This window comes from Gracilinanus agilis, chromosome 5 (genome assembly GCF_016433145.1).
Source record: "Gracilinanus agilis isolate LMUSP501 chromosome 5, AgileGrace, whole genome shotgun sequence".
Classification (NCBI taxonomy): Eukaryota; Metazoa; Chordata; class Mammalia; order Didelphimorphia; family Didelphidae; genus Gracilinanus; species Gracilinanus agilis.
The window spans coordinates 645,500-662,832 of record NC_058134.1 but is presented as its reverse complement, the minus strand read 5'-3'; the positions used below and the strand labels follow the sequence as shown (position 1 = coordinate 662,832).

At 62.2% G+C, this 17,333-nt stretch overlaps 2 protein-coding genes across 4 annotated transcripts in view; both read left to right on the top strand.

The window, feature by feature from the left end:
• Positions 1-211: 211 nt before the first annotated feature.
• Positions 212-8,634, top strand: LOC123248979 (serum paraoxonase/arylesterase 2-like). 3 transcript variants are annotated; one of them, XR_006506362.1, is made up of 10 exons: positions 212-291; positions 1,353-1,423; positions 3,580-3,635; positions 4,150-4,315; positions 4,668-4,794; positions 5,669-5,869; positions 6,654-6,735; positions 7,233-7,361; positions 8,076-8,300; positions 8,427-8,634. XR_006506362.1 is itself a non-coding variant. In XM_044677911.1 (9 exons), the coding sequence occupies exons 1-9, from the start codon at positions 218-220 to the stop codon at positions 8,232-8,234; spliced, it is 1,029 nt and encodes a 342-aa protein (XP_044533846.1). In that variant the 5' UTR covers positions 212-217; the 3' UTR covers positions 8,235-8,634. The 3 variants fall into 3 exon arrangements, 2 of the variants coding, with proteins under 2 accessions (XP_044533846.1, XP_044533845.1); XM_044677911.1 differs by having other exon boundaries at positions 4,150-4,313; positions 4,702-4,794; positions 8,076-8,634; XM_044677910.1 differs by having other exon boundaries at positions 8,076-8,634.
• Positions 8,635-16,855: 8,221 nt separating this feature from the next.
• Positions 16,856-17,333, top strand: part of LOC123250414 (serum paraoxonase/lactonase 3-like) — a 44,634-nt gene continuing 44,156 nt past the window's right edge. The window contains exon 1 of the mRNA XM_044679474.1: positions 16,856-17,064. Within this exon, the coding sequence (XP_044535409.1) occupies positions 16,991-17,064 (74 nt within the window). The 5' untranslated portion in view covers positions 16,856-16,990. The remainder of the gene's footprint in view (positions 17,065-17,333) is intronic.

Below are 17,333 nucleotides of genomic sequence, written 5' to 3'. Positions count from 1 at the left end.
GGGGGGGGGGGCGGGGGAGGAGCCGAGGGGAGGCCGGAGGGCGGCAAGAGGCGGGGGAGGGGCAGGGGGAAGCGCCGGGGCGGGGGCCGAGTCTCGGGCGGCCTCCACGCCCAGCCGGGCTGGGAACGGGGCGGGCGGAGGCGGGGCCGGGAGACCGGGGGCCGCGGAGGCGGGCAGAGGGCGGGGCCCGAGGGCTGGGCAGGGGCCAGGAGCGGCCATGGCGAAGCTGGTGGCTCTCACCGCCCTGGGGCTGGCTCTGGCGCTGCTGGGCGAGAGGTTCGTGGCGCTCAGGTGAGAGCGGGGCGCCCGGAGAGAGAGGGAGCCTGGGAGCTTTTCTCGGGTGACAACGATCCGGAGGCCCGGGTGGCCCCGCCCTGCGCGCTCCCTTCGGGAGAGGGCGTGGCCCGGAGGCTCCCCCGCTCTCCGGCAGCCTTCACCCAGTGGGCCTAGAAATGGCGGGGCCTCTCGGGCGGGCCCTGGATGGCTTCTGTAGCCGGCGGGCCCCGAGGTCCCGGGGGGCCTCTGATGTTCCAGCGCTCCGCGGCGGGAGGGGCAGGAGAACTCTCTGCAGCACTGGCCTTCTGGGCTCTCTGGCTGTGGGATCTTGGGCTAGTCCTTAGCCTGGGTTTCTTCCTAACCCTGTCAGCGTGGAGGCGGCCATCTAACAAGGTCACATCTGCTTGGCACCTTGTAGGAGCTTAAAAAGTGCTCAAACAAGCTTCCTTGCGGGCCAGCTTGGGCTAGGTGAGGCCCGGAGCCCCTGGGGGTGGCCTGGCAGTGGGGCCGAGCTTGCCAGAGCCTTCCCGGAGCTCCCTCGGGTGGGTGGGAGAGCAGGCAGCAGCCCCGGAGCCTGAGAGGATGGAAGGCCGGCCAGGCCGAGCGGGTCTGTCCAGGGCACTGCCTGCCCGCCCTGTGCCCTTCCAGCCTCCCAACATGCCCCCTTCGGCACAGGCCGGCGCCATTTCTGCCATCCCTGGTTTCTAAGCAGCTCCCGTGACGCGTGACCCACAAAAGTGCCATCTGCTGAGGCCGCTGGAGGCTCTGCTCCAGGACTTGGGGGAGCCCGTGGTTCCCTGGGTTTATGTTGTGCTGCCCGTGTCTCTGCCAGGGCCCAGGCCATGCCAGGGCTGGGGGTGGGGCAGAGGGGCCGGGAGAACATCCTGCCGCTGCCAAGTTCGAAGCAGGCTTAGAATAGGGCCCTTGTTGTCCCCCATTCGAGTTTGGAGGGAGCTCCCCGAGGATGCCTGCGCCTCCGAGGAGACAAGGGTGACCCCCCAGGCCCCACGCGCTCCCCAGGAGGCCCGGCTTTCCTGGTGGACGTCACCCGCTGACCCCTCGGCTTACACCCGCAGGAATCGGCTTAACGCCTCCAGAGAAGTGGAGCCCGTGGACCTGCCCAACTGCCACCTGATCAGAGGTGTAGGTATGTCCGCGGGGCTCCCCCAAACCCCTGGGCGTCTCCTGAGACTTAAGTGAGTGCCATCTCCAGGGAGCTCCAGGGGGCGGCACCTCTGGGGAGCTGCTCTTTCCCCAGATCTCGGGGCGGCGGGGGGACTGCGGACGGGCCAGAGCGGGCGCTCCCTTGTTTTTCCTTTCTGGTCTTTCGTGGAGGGCGGCGGCGGTGGCGGCGGCCGGTCACTACAGCATTATTAAGTCCGAATAGACCGAGGCTCGATCCTTGAGCAAAGCTGGAGGGGGTGAAGGGCCCCTGCTCACCGTGGGAAGGACCCACGAGCCGGGGTTCATCCGCCCTCCAGATGGCCCTCAAGGTGCCACAGCTTAGGCCAAGGCGCCCCATTTCACTGCCTCGGAGGCAGCAGCAGCCCCGCCACCTCGGACAGAGCCCGGCCCGGCCGCGTCTTGGGCTGGCCACAGCGGCCGCGCCACGCTCGCTCTCCTGGCGGGGGGATCTGCCATTTCCCGGCCCGCCGTGTGGAGCCCGGAGGAAGATGGCGAAAGACCTCCAGAGGATGCCACAGAAGGAGGACCGAATGGGGAGCGGCCCGCAAGCTATCCCGGGAAGGGTCCGAGGGCTCGGCCCATTGGGGAGAGGTTCTGGAGAGGCAGCGGGGGGAGGAACCAGACCCCCGGAGCAATCTGCAAAGATGGAGGGAGCGCTTCTGGAATCAGGGAGTGAGTCTCCTGGCTCCGGATGGTTTCAAGGCAGGGCCGAGTGGCTCTTGTCAGGCATGTGGACCCGGCTGGGGCAGCCCAAAGGGCCTTGCTAGCTGGCCGGTGCCCAGAGAGGCCTTCAGCTAGGCAGACTGTGCTTCTGCCTCGTGCTCCCCGTTTCCCTCAGACGTGGGCGGTCAGCTGCCCTTGTGTCGGGGGCTGAGAGGCGTGTGGGGACCCCGGCACGCTGTGCAGGCACCCCTCCTGCCTCTGCTCTCCTCGGGAGAAGCCTTGGGGGGGCGCCCATAAGACGGAGCCTTGATCCGAGCTCGGAGGCCATCTCCCCCTCCTCCTCCTCCCCTCGGGACGGGGCAGAGGCTCGGAGAGGGCTTCCCTCCCACGGCGGCCCCCTCCTGCTCTAAGCATCGCGACTTCCAGAGCCATGCGAGGCGTCATTGGGAGAGCCCCGTTCTTGCTCCCTCCTTATCCCTCGCCCTCCCACATCCATCATGGCTGCAGGCAGCCCAGGACCAGCCCTCCTTGCTAGACCCCCGCGGCACGCTCGGCGCCTTCCCTCCCATCTTGGCTTTCCCAGGAATCCCAGGAAATGGGGATCTTCTGGGCCAGCCTCGTGCCACCCTGCTCCTCCCATCCTGAGGGGCCATCCACAAGCCCAGGGCCAAGAGTGAGGACTGAGCCAAGAGCTCCCTGCCCAAGGGGGCGAGGCCCCGCCTCCCTTAGGAGTCCCCTTGTTCCAGGGATCCTGGGTCAGCCCTTCCTTCCCGCCACCCCCTCGTCATTTACCCAAAGCTTCTGAGGCCTGGCCTGGGCCCAGGGAGGGCTGAGGGAAGCCTTAAACCCGAGGACAAGAAGGGAAGAAGCTCCATCACGGAATTCCCCGGATCTGGGCTCAGCCAGCTCCTTCCCCAGAGCCCAGGCAGACCCAGAACTTCCTGGGCAGCTGGTTCCGCTCACTTCCCAGCTGCGGCTCCAAGGCTTCCTCAGAAGGCTGTGGGCGGCAGGAGGGCCAAAGCACCAAGTCAGCTCCCCCTCTCCGGGGCCCGAGCAAGGAAGGGTCCCCCGAATCTCTGGCAGAAGCCTCAGAGGGTCACAGGGCCAGGACGAGGACTAGGGAGACCCTCCCGTCTCCCATGCCCAAGAGGAGCTCATTTGCCAGGACCTGCCCCCCAGCTTCAGGGCCAGGAAGCCAGAGGCCCGGATCCAAGGCCGAGGCTGAGGGGCATCCCTTTTCCCAGGGACAAGGCCAGGGTCCATGATGGGGCCTCCCTGGGCAGCCCCAAGCAAGGCCTGGAGGCTGAGAGCCTTCAGGATGCCCCGTTGTCTTCCTTGGGCCTTGGTAGGCCCTGCCTGATCCCGGCTGTGAGGTCCCCCCAACAGGAGGCAGAGAGAGCCCTCGAGGCCCCGAAGCTCTGAGGGCCACGTTGTCTCTCTTGCCTTGATTTCCAGAATCGGGGTCTGAAGACATCGACATCCTTCCCAACGGCCTGGCCTTCCTCAGCGTGGTAAGTGACCTGCCTGGCAGACCCGCCAAGGCCGCCTTCCCTGGCTCAGGGCCGGCCACCGGGGCCGTCACACCCCCAGCAAGGGACCCAGCTGGGCCCAGGCTTGGCCGGCCTCTCCGTGGGCTCCCCCCAGCCCTGTATCCTGCCTTTTGGGAGGACTTGTGCCACCCCCCCTTGCTGGGGCCCCAGCGTTTTCTGGGGTTCCTGGTTTTAGATGTTTTTCTGAAGGCCGTGCTTTAAGGACCTGCCACCCCCATACTCGGTCACACACACACACACACCCCAGCTGCCCTCTTGATTTCACAGTCACCACTGGCCCTAAGGCCCCAGGGAGCCCCCCTCCCCTCAGGAGGAACACCTACAAGGCAGGGTATTCAGGGCTCGCTCGCAGCTGCTGTGTGCGCTCGGCTCTCCCCACCCAGCCCTGCTTTGGGGGGGCCCGTGTCGGGGAGTTGCCTCTCGTGTCCCCTCCACGCCGGCTCGCCCTGACGAGCTCTGGGCCGTCTCCCACAAGGGCCTCAAGGTTCCCGGGATCCAGTGCTTCGCCCCAGAGAAGCCGGGGGGGATCCTGCTGCTGGACCTGAACAAGGACAAGCCCCGGGCCCTGGAGCTGCGGGTCAGCCGTGGCTTCGACCTGATGTCCTTCAACCCCCACGGCATCAGCACGTTCATCGACAAAGGTAGGGGCAGAGGCAGCCTCCGGGGAGCCAGAGGAGCCCCTGGAGACCCCGTGGGAAGGGCCCCCCCCCCCCAGCCCTCTGCCGGCCCCACAGGCGAGCTCCGCCGTCGTGCGGTCAGGCGGCCTTTGTGAATGCCCCAGGCAGCTCCTTCAGAGCCTTCGGGGGCCTCTGTGACCGCAGTGGAGAGGGGAGCCGTCCTGGGACAGGATTGGGGGGATGTCGGGGAAAGGAGAGGCCCCCCTCGCCGTCCCTGCTTACCAAGCGGAGTCCTGGGCAGCGGGCGGGGGCGGGGGTGTCCGAGCCGCAGGCCCAGGCCAGGCCCTCTGAGCGCCCGCGCTCTGTCCTGCCGCAGACGGCACCGTGTATCTCTTCGTCGCCAATCACCCCGAGTTCAAGAGCACGGTGGAAATTTTCAAATTTGAGGAAGAAGAAAACTCGCTTTTACACCTGAAAACGCTCCGCCACGAGCTCCTGCCAAGGTACCTCCAGACCCCTCCTCCTCGGCCAGACAAGCCCCCGCCCTTTCGTGGTCGGGGCGGGGGGGGGGGAGTGGGAGGGGGAGAGAGTGAGCGAGTGTGTCGTCTCCCCTCGGTTACAACTAGGAGGGACGTGCCCGAGCCCTCTGCCCCGATCAGGCCCCGCTGGGGGCGGCCAGGCCACTTCCGGGCAGCCCCCTTTGGAAGGCATCGAGAAGCAGAATGGCTCCAGAGGGGGCCTCAAGCTCTGGTGGAATTGGGGGATCCCCGGGGCCTCTTGGAGGTGGGAGACAGAGCGAGGCCTCGTGCCCACGTCCTGCTGTCCCGAGCAGCCGGTGCCGGCCCGTCAGCCACACGAGGAGTCGCCCCGAAGCCAAACTGGGGACTGAAACGTGGGCATCCGGCTGGCCGGTCTGCGGCAGGTGGTGCGGTCACGGGACTGGCCGCCACCCGGGAAGCCCTTCCTGAGTGGTTGTTGGCCGACTCTGCCACGTGGGTCCCCCAGTTGGATGCTCTGCTGTCCACAAGAGGCAGGAAGTCGCGTGGATTAAACGACGACGGCTTTTCCTGCCACTCCGTCTCTCTCTTGGGACCAGAACGGCCCGTCCGCGTCGTGATGGCGGCCGGTGCACACGCTTTCCGGGACGCTGCCAGTCTGGGGGCCTCTCGTTCATGCCGCCCAGCCCCTCCTGCTCGCACCCTCGTGGGCCAGGCAGGAGCTCTCCTCGCGCCGCCCCCTTCCTCCCGCCCTGGCTCCCTCCCGCCTTCGCCTGGACCTCTGGGCCGTGCCGGCCTCGCCGGGGCCCCAGACGTCGCCTCCTCGGACCTCGTGAGCCGTGGTGGCCGTCCGGCGGCCTGACCTCTCCCTCTCTTTCAGCGTGAATGACGTCGTCGCCGTGGGCCCCGAGCATTTCTACGCCACCAACAGCCACTATTTCTCCGACGTTTTCTTGAAGTATCTCGAGGTCTACTTGAACCTGCGCTGGACAAACGTCATCTACTACAGCCCCGAGGGGGTCCGCGTGGTGGCCGAGGGCTTCGATTCCGCCAACGGCATCGTCATGTCCCCCGATGAGAAGTATGACCCCATGTCAGCCCTGCCCCGGGACCCCAGGGAGTGGGGGGCCATCCGGGGCCCCCGGACACCCCCGGGCCTCGCCCCCAAGAGGTTTTTAGAGCTTTGGCGAGCCAGACGTTATCTCGAGGGGCCGGAACCCAGGGGGTCACCGGTCTAGAGCTGCACCCCCTCACGCCGCAGGTGGGGAGACTGAGGCCAGAGTCGGGATTCTCTCCCCGGGAGCCCCCTTTGGCCCTTCGGAGCCGATCAGGGCTCTCTTCGATGGCGCAGTCCTCACCGGGGCTTTGGAGCGGCTCAGATACAGTTAAAGCGCTTCAGGGAATGAGGAGCAAAACCTCTGAGCCTGCCCCATCTGCCCCTCGGGTTGGTCTCTGGGGTGGCGAGCGCCAACCCTCTGTCTCCTCTGCCCCCCGCCGTGCCCCGCAAGGAGGCCGGGGCAGGAGATGATCGGGGCAAGTCGGGGTTAATAAGAGAAGGTCCCCGACTGCATCCCACATCCGGGGAGCCTGTGGGTCCCACCCTGGACACGGAACCCCCGTGAGCAGTGGCCCGTGGGCAGCCCACGTCTCGGATGGCCGGGGCCTCCGGAGCCCTCGCCAGCCCAGCTCTTCTTCCCTCGGGCACCTGCCCTGCAAAAAGGATTTTTGGGCCACTAAAGAAAACCCATCCGACTTCGGAAGAAACCAACCGGCCTGAAAGTCTGGTATCGGCCCCCCGTGGACTCCGGCTCTGGCCAGGGCTTGAGGCTTTGCGCCCCTTTAACAAACGTGTCCCTTTCGTGAAGGTACATCTACGTGGCAGACAGCCTTGCCCACGAAATCCACGTCATGGAAAAACACGCCAATTGGAGCTTAACTCAAGTCAAGGTAAGGGGACAGGATGACTCCTCCTGGCTGCTGTGCTGCCACCTGCGGGGAAGGCTTTTTGCCTGCTGGTCACGCTGATGGACCTCCAGGTTGTACATCTTTCCTCTGCCACGGGTGCGTTTGGCACCGGCCCCAGGGACACCCCAGGGTGAGCTTTCCCAAGGCAAAAGGCTCGGGGATCAGAGCTCCCAGAAGGAAAGTCGTTGAGCGGGACGCCCCTGTCCTCAGGCACCAACTCTCGTGGGAACTTGGTTCAAGGTGGCGGGGCCTCTGCTGCTCCGACCTCACGGCGTGGCCGGTTCTCAGGAGCCGCTGGCCACTGTCATTTCCTCCCACGGGGCACAGTGAGGAAAACCTAGGCCGGGTGGGATCATGGCCACGTGCGGGGGTCCACATGGGTACAAGGGAGCCACGGGATGCCCCGCGGCGTGTCCAGCTCAAACAGGGTGTCCAAGGTGCGAGGCCCGTGGACACAGGGTCCCGCTTTCCTTCGGCAGGTGCTCCACCTGGACACAGTGGTGGACAACCTGTCCATTGACCGTTCCACGGGAGACCTCTGGGTGGGCTGTCACCCCAACTGCCTGAAGCTGTTCATCTATGACCCCAGCAATCCCCCTGCATCCGAGGTGGGTTATTAAGCCAGGCCTGGCAATGGCCTGACAAATCGGGGCCAGGCCCCTTCCTCCGCCCGGGGCTGGACCCCAAATCCAGGGGGAGACAGACTTTGTCATCGAATCAGATGAATTAAGTCAAAGGAAAGATCGCAACGGTAGGCCACCCGACGTGGCGCCCGGCTCGCTTGCGATGGCCGAGTTTGCAAAAGCAGCGCCGGTCTCTGGGTCTGCCTGGCTTCCTGCTCAGCGCGAGCCGGGCCTTTCTTAAAGGCTGTCTAAACGGCAGGGCGAGGGGTCCCGTGTCCAGCCCCACGACGCAGCCAGCTTTGCTTCCAGACCCCACAACTGAATATAGTGTTCTGTCGAGACCCGATTTAGGCCGAGTGGTCCAAATCAAACAGAAGGGGAACCGGAGCCGAGCCGCAGGACGGAGTCGGGTCGGATCCCCCAGCAAACCACTTGTTGTCCCGATAGCCCCCCAGTCCTCCCCCCATGCATCCCCCCCCCCCCGGGGTCTGCAGCCCCTCCCGGGCATCAGTCCTGATCCTTCTAGGAGATGCTCGATGCTCGCTTTGACTCGGGCCTGGAGGGCACGAAGAGGGAGCCGAGGACGCTTCCTGCAGGGACAGAAGGATTCTGCTTGGGCTGAAAGTGGAGCTGCCCGGGCAGGGCAGGGGGCAAGGCAGGGGGCAGGGCTGATGCCGGGCTCTCTTCTTCGCCTTGCAGGTGCTTCGGATCCAGAACATTCTTTCTGAGGCGCCTACAGTGAGCACCGTCTATGCCAACAACGGCTCCGTGCTGCAAGGCAGCACCGTGGCCTCCGTGTATGGTGGCAAGTTGCTCATTGGCACACTGTTCCATAGAGCCCTGCAGTGCCAGCTCTGAGGGGCAGCCGTGGCACCTGCTCTTACTAACACCGAATTCACTGTGAATGTTCATCCAATAGTGCAGGTGACTGAGACGTAGGCAGCGTAGAAGGAAGTCCCCGTTTTCCTGGGCAAGAAGGTGGGAGCGAGGGCAGTGAGGGGGGCTTGGGTGGGCAGCGGTACTGCCGGTGATGTATCCCCGCCCTGGCAGGGTGCCCAAGTCCCGCCTTCACCCACCCGCCCGCAGCCCTCGCCCGGCTTCCAGGACAGAGTCGGGCTGTCTGAGAAGAGCCCCGCCGGCTGTGATGCCGCGTCCCCTGGCAGCGGCCACTGCCCGTGTGCTGGCAGCCTCTTCTAAGCAGCATCTGCGGTTGTCCTGAGACTGACACCTTCAGCAATTAAATGCTTCCTGAAACCCAGAGGTTGCCTCTGCCCAAGTCATCCTTCACCCGCAGCTCCTGGTGCTCAGGACCCAGTTTTTTCAGATGCCCTCCGGGGGCTCCCTTTTCTTTTCTTTTCTGTCACCTGCATTTGCCCCCCTGATTTCCTCTCTGTGCCCCACCCACCTCCCAAGGGGCAGAAAAAGAGCTGGCTGGCAAATGGACCGGGTCTGATGGCCCACGTGGCGTCCAGTCTCCACGACAAAGTAAAGGTGCCAGTGGCGGGGGTGGGGGGTGGCATCTTCTCTCTCTTCTTCAGGCCCGGGCTGGTGGCACCCTGTTCCCAGCCTGCAGGGCTAACTGCTCGGTGGTGCTCCTTCTTTCCCTTTTGGTTCTCGGAGTCCTTCCCTCGGCATCGCAGGCTTCTCTGTAGCCAACATCCTTGTTGTTTCCTCCAGGTCGTTCCCTTCAGGGGCCTTGGTGCCCCGTCCCCATTCACGGGCATCTACCATTTCGGGTTCTTTACGCCCCCAATGGGTGGCCCAGTAAAGGCTTAGGATAGGGTAGGGGTGCAAAGTGCCCGCGTGGACTGCTTAGAGATTCCGTCGGCAGCTTGTTAAGCTTCACGCCCCTCCGTAGAGAGGCCCCGAACCCCGGATCCATTCTTTTGGGCCAAGCTTCTCCTCAGTCCCGGGAAGGAGCTTTAGGGATTCTGGCTCTGTACTTGGTGAGATCTCTTTAGCATCTCTGATAAGGACGGCCAGAGGCAGGAAAACACCGAAGGACCTGCCGCCGTCCTTCATGGCCACTCGTTCAGCTCTTAGGAGCCCAGCAGGACTGGTCTACTCCCCATTCCACAGGAGAGGGCAGGAAGTGCTTGAAGAGGGAGACGTCCTCCCTGCGTCGGGCGGCTTCCACGCCAAATGTTCTCGGTTCCTTCAGCGACTCCTCATGCGGCGTTACTTCTTCAGAAGCCCACCATGAACCATCACCCAATGGGAGAGAAGCAATGCAAAGAGTAGCAAAAAGTATACTTGACAAGCACATGCACACGCCCACATTAAGGAAGAATTCTAAATGGGAAACCAAGCCATAAGAAGAGATGAAGGAGCAATTAGGGGAAATGGAAAGCAATACCCAAGAACTAAAACATCAAGGAAAGCCACCACAAATGACAGGACAAATAAAATCTGGCAAATCTCAATCAAGAGTGAATGGAGGGGGGGCAGCTGGGGAGCTCAGTGGATGGAGAGCCCGGCCTAGAGACGGGAGGTCCTGGGTTCAAATCCGGCCTCAGACACTTCCCAGCTGGGTGACCCTGGGCAAGTCACTTGACCCCCATGGCCCACCCTTTGAAACACTCTTCCACCAAGAAGTCAAGGGTTTAAAAACAAAAGAGAGAAAGAGGAAAAAGACGAGTATAAAATGTGTAATTCTCACATTCACAACTCCGGCGGCGGCGGCGATGAGAGCAGAGGACTGCACGTTGCCAGGCTTTTGACAAAAGAAACCTCATTTTAGGAGAAAGCTCCATTTTGCTGGAACTGGGCACTCTCACCCAATCTCTAGAAAGAGGCTTCCTCTAACCCACATTTTGGACAAGGAGTGCTGAAAACGAGCAAAACGAAACAGTTCCCCAAATCAGCCACAGCCTGGTAGACCTACCACCTCGTCTGGACCACGACAAACTGCCATCGAGGCAGACAGCTGGCCAGTTCTGAACCCCAAAGGACTTGGGTCTGTCTGTAGGCTTAGAAGCACCCATGAAAAGAGCCTCCTGTTCAGAAATGCATTCGCTGCCTGGAAACTGGCAGGTACAAAGTACCCTACAGCGGCTGGGCTTGAGGGGACGTCCAAAAGGAACACTATGGAGTCTTCGTATCTAAAAAACAGACTATAAAAAATATGATATTCTACAAAAGAACGTGAGGATATAGTGCAGTGATGGGCAAACTACACCCTGCCGGCCAGATGCGGCCCCCTGAAGTGTTCTATTCTTCCTAATCTGATGAATACAATGAGGAGGATACAGTACAATGAAACTTCGAAAGAGTGGCCTTAGAAACAGACTGGCAGATGGGGCATCCATGTTTCTGAGAGGGGTTCCATGGTGCCCCCCAGAACTCTAAGAGAGGCGGCAGTTAAAGGCACTTGGAGTCCTGGTATAAAAGCCGGGTCACCCCTCTGGCAGGGGGTCCGGGCTCTGGCCACACTCTGTGTAGCTGTAGGGCTGGGCCATTCACATTCAGGCACTGACAGCCAGGGCTGCCTTACCTTGATGGCTAACCACAAAGACAGACCTTCAAGCAAGGCCACAGTCTACCTTCAGTTTGGCAGTTCAGGTTTTGGAAGGAAGATTATTTCGGGGCTTAGACAGGAGTTCAGCCATTGCAGATACACCCCCTCGCCCCGGCCCGGGGGAACGTGTCGTTTTAGCCAGATTCCCTTCCCTCCTCTTTCCTTAAACTCGCTCCTTCTCCTGGTCCCTGAAATCATTAAATCCACTTAGTTGGTGAAAGGTAGAGTCCGTGTACGTTAGCTGGATTGTACCTGCTACCTTCCTTTCACCAAGCCAAGTGTTTGAGCTGAGCAGGGCCTGTAACTGCCTCTGCCCTGGGGGCCTGCGGTCAGTTCTGTACAAGACTTTAACCTCAGGTGGACGTGCCCTTGGATCATCCCAGTGGCCGAGTCTGAACCACCAAAGCAAGAGGCAAAGGGACTTTGTCTTCGTCTAAACCAAGGGTCTGACATCGAAAGGCTCATGTGTGACCCCGAGCTGTGCCTGAGCTGGGTATTGACAGAGGGGCGGGCAGCAGGGGGCGGGATAGGGGAGGTCTCCAAGGCAGACGGTCCAGCCGGGGGGAGGTCTGGGAGGTGGGCGGTCCCTTCAGATAACGGGGAAGGGCTGGAAGCCAAAGCTCTGTAAGTCAGGAATTCCTACAGACAAGCCTGTTTCACCATAATGTCATACAAGAGTCTGGATCTTTCATTCCGACTCTTTCTGGGTTCTACAACATATTTCCATCCTGTGAGAGAATAATTCAAACAAAGAAAGTTCTCACCACAAGGGGTTTAGTCTCTGTCCACTTACCATCTTGGCCCACAATTTACCAAACTCCATATATATAACCTCCATAATCCAGCTCTGAAAGTATTCTGTAACCAATTTCCAACTGCTTATAGGGTGGGGGCGGTGAAGGAGTACTCCACGGGCTCCTGCCCCTCCCATCCAGTCACGTTTACCTGCTTCTCCTCTGATTTGGGACAGGGGAGTATCCACTGCCATTTGACCCCTAATCTTACAGTTTCCTTTAATCCTACACAGATGAGCATGTCCTTTCCTTTGGCCCCTCTTTAAAAAGTTTGCCCATCACTGATATAGAGGATGACTAAGCTACAGGGATCTACCTCCACCCAAATCCACTGGATCCAGAGGAATCCACTTTGATCCTGGCTTCCCAGGCTGCCACTGGCTCCCTGACACCTAAATAAGCTCCAGATTTCCTTCATCTGCACTACCTATCACGCAAATCCTTATAAGACTGTAATTATTAACTCTAACTCCAGTTATGGATGCCTGGTGGCTGGGCGGAGGCGTTCACTCAGAGTCTAGAACCCAACAGGACTTCTGGGATCTTCTCAAGATGACAACAACCAGCCTTAGTAGACTGGTCACTAGATTCCATTCTAGCGTTTCCCAAGGTTGGTAACAGGAAAAGGAGATCTGTTTTCGTCTTCCTCTAACTCCAGGCAAAGCAGGGGGGAAAGAGAGAGAGAAGGTCAGCGGCCAGAGTTTTCCGTTGGTTCTCAGCCCCTCCCTCGCAGCATGCCAGAGAACTTTGGCTTGGATCTCCTCCAGAATCTAGTTTGTGCTCCAAACGGCTCCTCTGCTCTTTCTTCGTGAAGCGAATCTTCTTCAGAGTAACCTCGTAGCACTTGGCGATGCTGCTTCTGCCCATGGACGAGAGGTTTTCAGTTCTGCGACACAATCAAACAGAGCCATGGAGACAAAAGGGCCCCTTAGGATGAACCCCCAAGAGAACGGGGGCCTTAAGATGCCAGTCGTGGGACGGGGGAGAAGGGACAGAGACCTGCTGGATCCCTTCCAAACTGCCTCCAAACAACTTTGAGATGGTGTCTCAGAGTGCCACAAAGAGACAGAAGTGAAACAACTCGACTGCCCAGGACAACTTCGCTGATGGGCCAAAGAGATCTGGTACACTGGATGGGAGTGGAGCCGAGCAGCAGGCCAGGGCAGGCCTTGAGGGCAGCTCAATCAGCGGTGGCTTCCTGGGCTTGGCCCGGGTGAGGAGGAGAGGACAGGGCCCCTTTACTAGCTCTGGGTGCAGGACTGTGGTGCCCTGCCCGCGGGCAGATCCAAGTGACGGTCTGGGGTCGCCATCTCAGCATTTTGGAATATTACCAACAAAGCCGTGCAAGAAGAGATAGTAAGAGATGGTTACTTTCAAACAATGGGAACCGAGAGACAAGCTAGAAGCCTTCCCAGTCAGATCAGGAGTGGAGCAGGGGGGGCCTTTATCACCTCTCTTATTCAATATTGTGCTAGAAACGGGAGCAGGAGGAGGAGAGGAAGAGGAGGGAAGTGGGCGGGGCCATGACCAGGCACTTTGGGGAAGAAGAAATGAAAGCGGGCACAGTCGCATGAAGCGTGCTCTCTCCCTCCTTGTGGGTCAGGGAATGCAAAGGCAAATCCACAGGAAGCTGGGCCCCAACACCCTGCTGCTGCAGTAGTGAACCTGGGAGCCCCAAGCGCTGCTGCTGGAAGATGGCTTTCCCGTTGGATTAGAGGGAGGGGACGGGCCTCTGGGGGCTGCACTAGAAGCTCTCTTCGCAGTAACAAAGAAGTGGGGGGGGGGGTGGCTAAGAGAGAGGCTGAGCCGGGAGGCGCGCAGAGCCCTTGTCTACAGCTCGGGGCAGATAATAATGGCCCCATTGGGGGGAGGTGGTCGGGCCAGGTCGTGGGGCGCCCCAGGGCCAATGGCCGAACACAGTGCCGGCCCAGACACAGTAAGTTTATTTTATTTTTTAACCCCTCACCTTCCATCTTGGAGTCAATACTGTGGTACTGGCTCCAAGGCAGAAGAGTGGTAAGGGCTAGGCAATGGGGGTCAAGTGACTTGCCCAGGGTCACCCAGCTGGGAAGTGTCTGAGGTCACATTCGAACCCAGGACCTCCCGTCTCTGGGTCTGGCTCTCCATGGACCGAGCCTCCGTGAGGAACAAGCGGGTCCTGCCAAGATGGCGGCCTCCAGAGAGGTGTGTTTCGCGTTCAAGCTTGGGCCCCATTTCCCACATCCACCGCAGCAGGAGGATCTCCTAGTAAGCGAAGCTGCTTTGGTTTGATTGGTTAGAGCTCACGTGGCCGGCGGGCAGGGGGCTCTCTGACTGGCTCATCACTAAGAAGGGCGGGGCCTGGAGGAAAGGGAGCCTGGGAGCACCTTAGTAAGGCGGGGGCGGGGCAGCGCTCCTCCCTCCCCCCCCTCCTTTCGGACTGACCCCGCCCGGCCTGCAGTGGGCGCCTCAGCGGTACTCGCTGCCTGGCCTCTCGGCAGGGGCTCGGCCGGGCCCTCTTCCGGGCTGAAAGCTTCGGCCCTCGCTCGAGCCCTGCCGGCTACTTCTGCTTGGGAGCGGGCGGCGTCTTCCGGGGGTTCCGGGAGCTGCGGACTGCCCCACCCCGGAATCCCAGGCCCGGACGCTGGCCGGGGGGAAGCCAGCGGAGGAAGCGCCTGGAGAAACGCCGGCCAAAAGCACTTCATCCATGCTGGCAGGAGGCCCAGAGGGCTGCTCTCTGAGGCAGAGCCGAACTCAAATGGGACGCTAGCTGGGGGCCCCGGGGGAGGCCATTCAGCTCTGGGCCTCAGTTTTCTCACCTGTTAAATGGGGCTAATAGTAGCCCAGCCTCGTCCCCGGCGCACTGTGAGGATTCGCCCAGTGCTGGCATACAGAAGCTGCCTGTTGGCACCTCTTTATCTGCGGCCACCTCTATGAGCCTCGCTCGCTGGCACAGTGGGCGAAGGGCTGGGCCCGGACTCAGGAAGGCTCCTCGTCCCCATTTCAAACCCGGCCTGAGCACACTCACTCCCTGAGGGACCCTGGGAAAAATCTTGGCTCCTCGTGCCTCAGTTTCCTCATCTGTAAAGGAAACCTGCCCGGAAAATCCCAAAGCGGGCCGCGAAAAGTTGGGCACAGCCGAAGGGCCTCTCGGAGCCCCTCTCCATTCCCTCCCAGCCTCGGGCCGAAGGGAGCAGCGAGGGCTTTAGGGAGCGCCCCCGGGCGGCAGGAGCTCTACAGACTTGCCCGGGGGCACACGGAGGCATCTTCGGGAAGCCGCGTGCTTCCGCCTGGCCGCGCACAGTCTGCCCCGCCTTGTTCCGCGGAGGTGGACAGCTCCCGGGCGCGCTGCCTTCCCATTGGCTCTCTCTCAGCACCTCCCCGCTGCGGGGCGGGGCGCTGCTTGCAGCTCCGCCACTCTCCGAGTGTGGGCTTTCCCGCGCCTCCTCAGCCTCTCCGGCCGCAGCACGTCCCCTCGCGTCCCATTGGTGGGCGGTGCGGGCGGTCTCCGCCCCTTTCTCACTCGCCCCTCCCCCACCGCTCCTAAGTCCCTTCGCTCCCGTCCTGGCCAGCTCTCGGGCGACTCTGGCCTGACGTGGGTCCAGCCCGAGCCTCAGCGCGTGGCAGTTAAGCGCCTTCACGCCGCCCCGCCCCCCGGACTGGTCCAGGCGGAGGCTTCTCCAGCCACATCGGCTGCCCGCGGCTTGGCCTCTGCTGTACGGCATCGCCGGCTTCCTTTCCTGACCCGCTCCGGGGGCCCTGGGCCAGGCGGCCGTAGCGGAGGCTCCAGGGGCTGGTGCCTCCCTTCTCTGCATTTGCTCCTCCAGCTGTGCTCCCGGCCCTGGTGCCTTCCTCGGTTCCCCTGCACGGCCGAGGCTCCAGCGCTTAGGGCAGGGAGCACTTATTCTTTAAATAGGAACGTATTTATTTCGAATATTGTTCCCATGGTTACTCGCTTCACGTTCGGCCCCTCCCTCCCCCTCCCGGAGCTGACCAGCAATTCCCCGGGGTTATACGTGGATCCTCCTTCCATCTTATTCATATTTGCATTCGAGTGAGCTTTTAACGCCGAGACCCCAATCACATCCCCATCGAACCGCGCGATCGAGCCTGTTCTTTTGCGTTTTTGCTCCCCCGGTTCTTTCTCCTAATCTCCTCGGGGCTGCCCTCCACCAGGGCATCGCAGCTGGTGGCAAAGTCAGTTACATTCGATTGTGCTACAATGTATCTGTCTCTGTGTACAATGTTCTCCTGGTTCTGCTCCTTTCACTCCGCATCACTTCCTGGAGGTCTTTCCAGTTCACGTGGAGTTCCTCCAGTTCATCATTCCTTTGAGCACAATAGGATTCCGTCACCAGCAGATGCCACAATGTGTCCAGCCATTCCCCAGTCGAAGGGCAGCCCCTCGTTTTCCAGTCTTTACCACCACAAAGAGCAGCTAGGAATATTTGGGGGCAAGTCTTTTTCCGTCTCTTTGGGGTACAAACGTAGTCGTGGTGCGGCTGGATCCCAGGGCAGGCAGGCTTTTAAAGCCCTCTAAAGATTGGATCCATTCACAACCCCGAAGGACGGGAAACTCCGATGCTCGTCCCAGGAAACAGCTTTCCCCTGGCTGCCCCGCTGCCTTCACACCCTCTCCCGCAGCCACCCCCTCTGCCGCCCAGGCCGCCCCCTTTTGCTGCTCTGGATGTCCCACAGCCGTCCCGCCACGAGCTCCATTCTCCTCGGAGTGGCTCCTAGTCGCTGCAGGTGTGTGCGCCCCCGTGAAATGGGCACACGGCTGGAAACCCCGTGACTCGGCCGTTAGAGGGCGGGGTGGGAGAGGCGGGGGCGGACACTCGGGCATCTGGGAAGGAACTGGCGTGAGGATGTCGGCCTGCCCGCGTGACCCCTTCACGCCTTGTGCTAGGTACCCCGGGCCCGCCCTCCCTCCTCAGCCGACCCTTGAGGCGCAGCGGACCTTCCAGCCCACGGAGCCGGGCCAGTTCAGACTCCTGGAGCACTCCCGGGGTCCTGGTGCAAGGGATGCGGGATGGAGCCCCTCCGTGCTCCGCTCCAGCAGCCCAGGGCCGGGCCTCCGAGGGGTGGCGGGGACTTGGCGCTCCCGGCTCCCTCCGGCACCTGCCCAGGCAGGGGGGCGGAGCCTTTGGCCCCGCCCTGCAGGGGTGGGGGAGGAGAGCTCGCTGGCCCGGCTCTTAGCGGGAGGGAGCCGTCCTTCAGCCTCGTCCCGGGCCGGGCCTGCTCTAGCGCCTCTCGCTGGCCTCCGCCCCCGGCCGGGCTCCCCCTCAGTGCCAGGCTCCGGCCCCCGCCCTCTGGCTGCCCCCATGGCCAAGCTGCTCAAGCTCGCGGCCCTGGGGCTGGCGCTGGCGTTCCTGGGAGAGCGATTCGTGACCTTCAGGTGAGCCGGCTTCTGGCGGCGGCGAGGAGGTGCTCCCGGGCCCTCGGGCGGCCGTCCGGGCCGTCCAGCAGCTGCCGACCCCGGGCGCTCCCCACCCGGGCTGCCTCGGCCCTCTCCGAGGGTCTCCCGGGCCGAGCGAGGCTCGGGGAGGGAAGGGGCGGGATGGGGAGGCTTGTCCGACCCCGCCCTTTGGGGGCTTCGTGGGCACACGGGGCTGGCCATTTCCCGCACCGCAGAAATACGGAAAGTTCCCCCGGAGGGCCGCGGGG

Coding starts and splice junctions, on each gene's coding strand:
- LOC123248979 (XM_044677910.1), top strand. CDS start 218: ATGGCGAAGCTGGTGGCTCTCACCGCCCTGGGGCTGGCTCTGGCGCTG. Junction 3,636..4,149: donor GCCTGGCCTTCCTCAGCGTG/GTAAGTGACCTG, acceptor GTCTCCCACAAG/GGCCTCAAGGTTCCCGGGAT. Junction 5,870..6,653: donor GTCATGTCCCCCGATGAGAA/GTATGACCCCAT, acceptor CCTTTCGTGAAG/GTACATCTACGTGGCAGACA.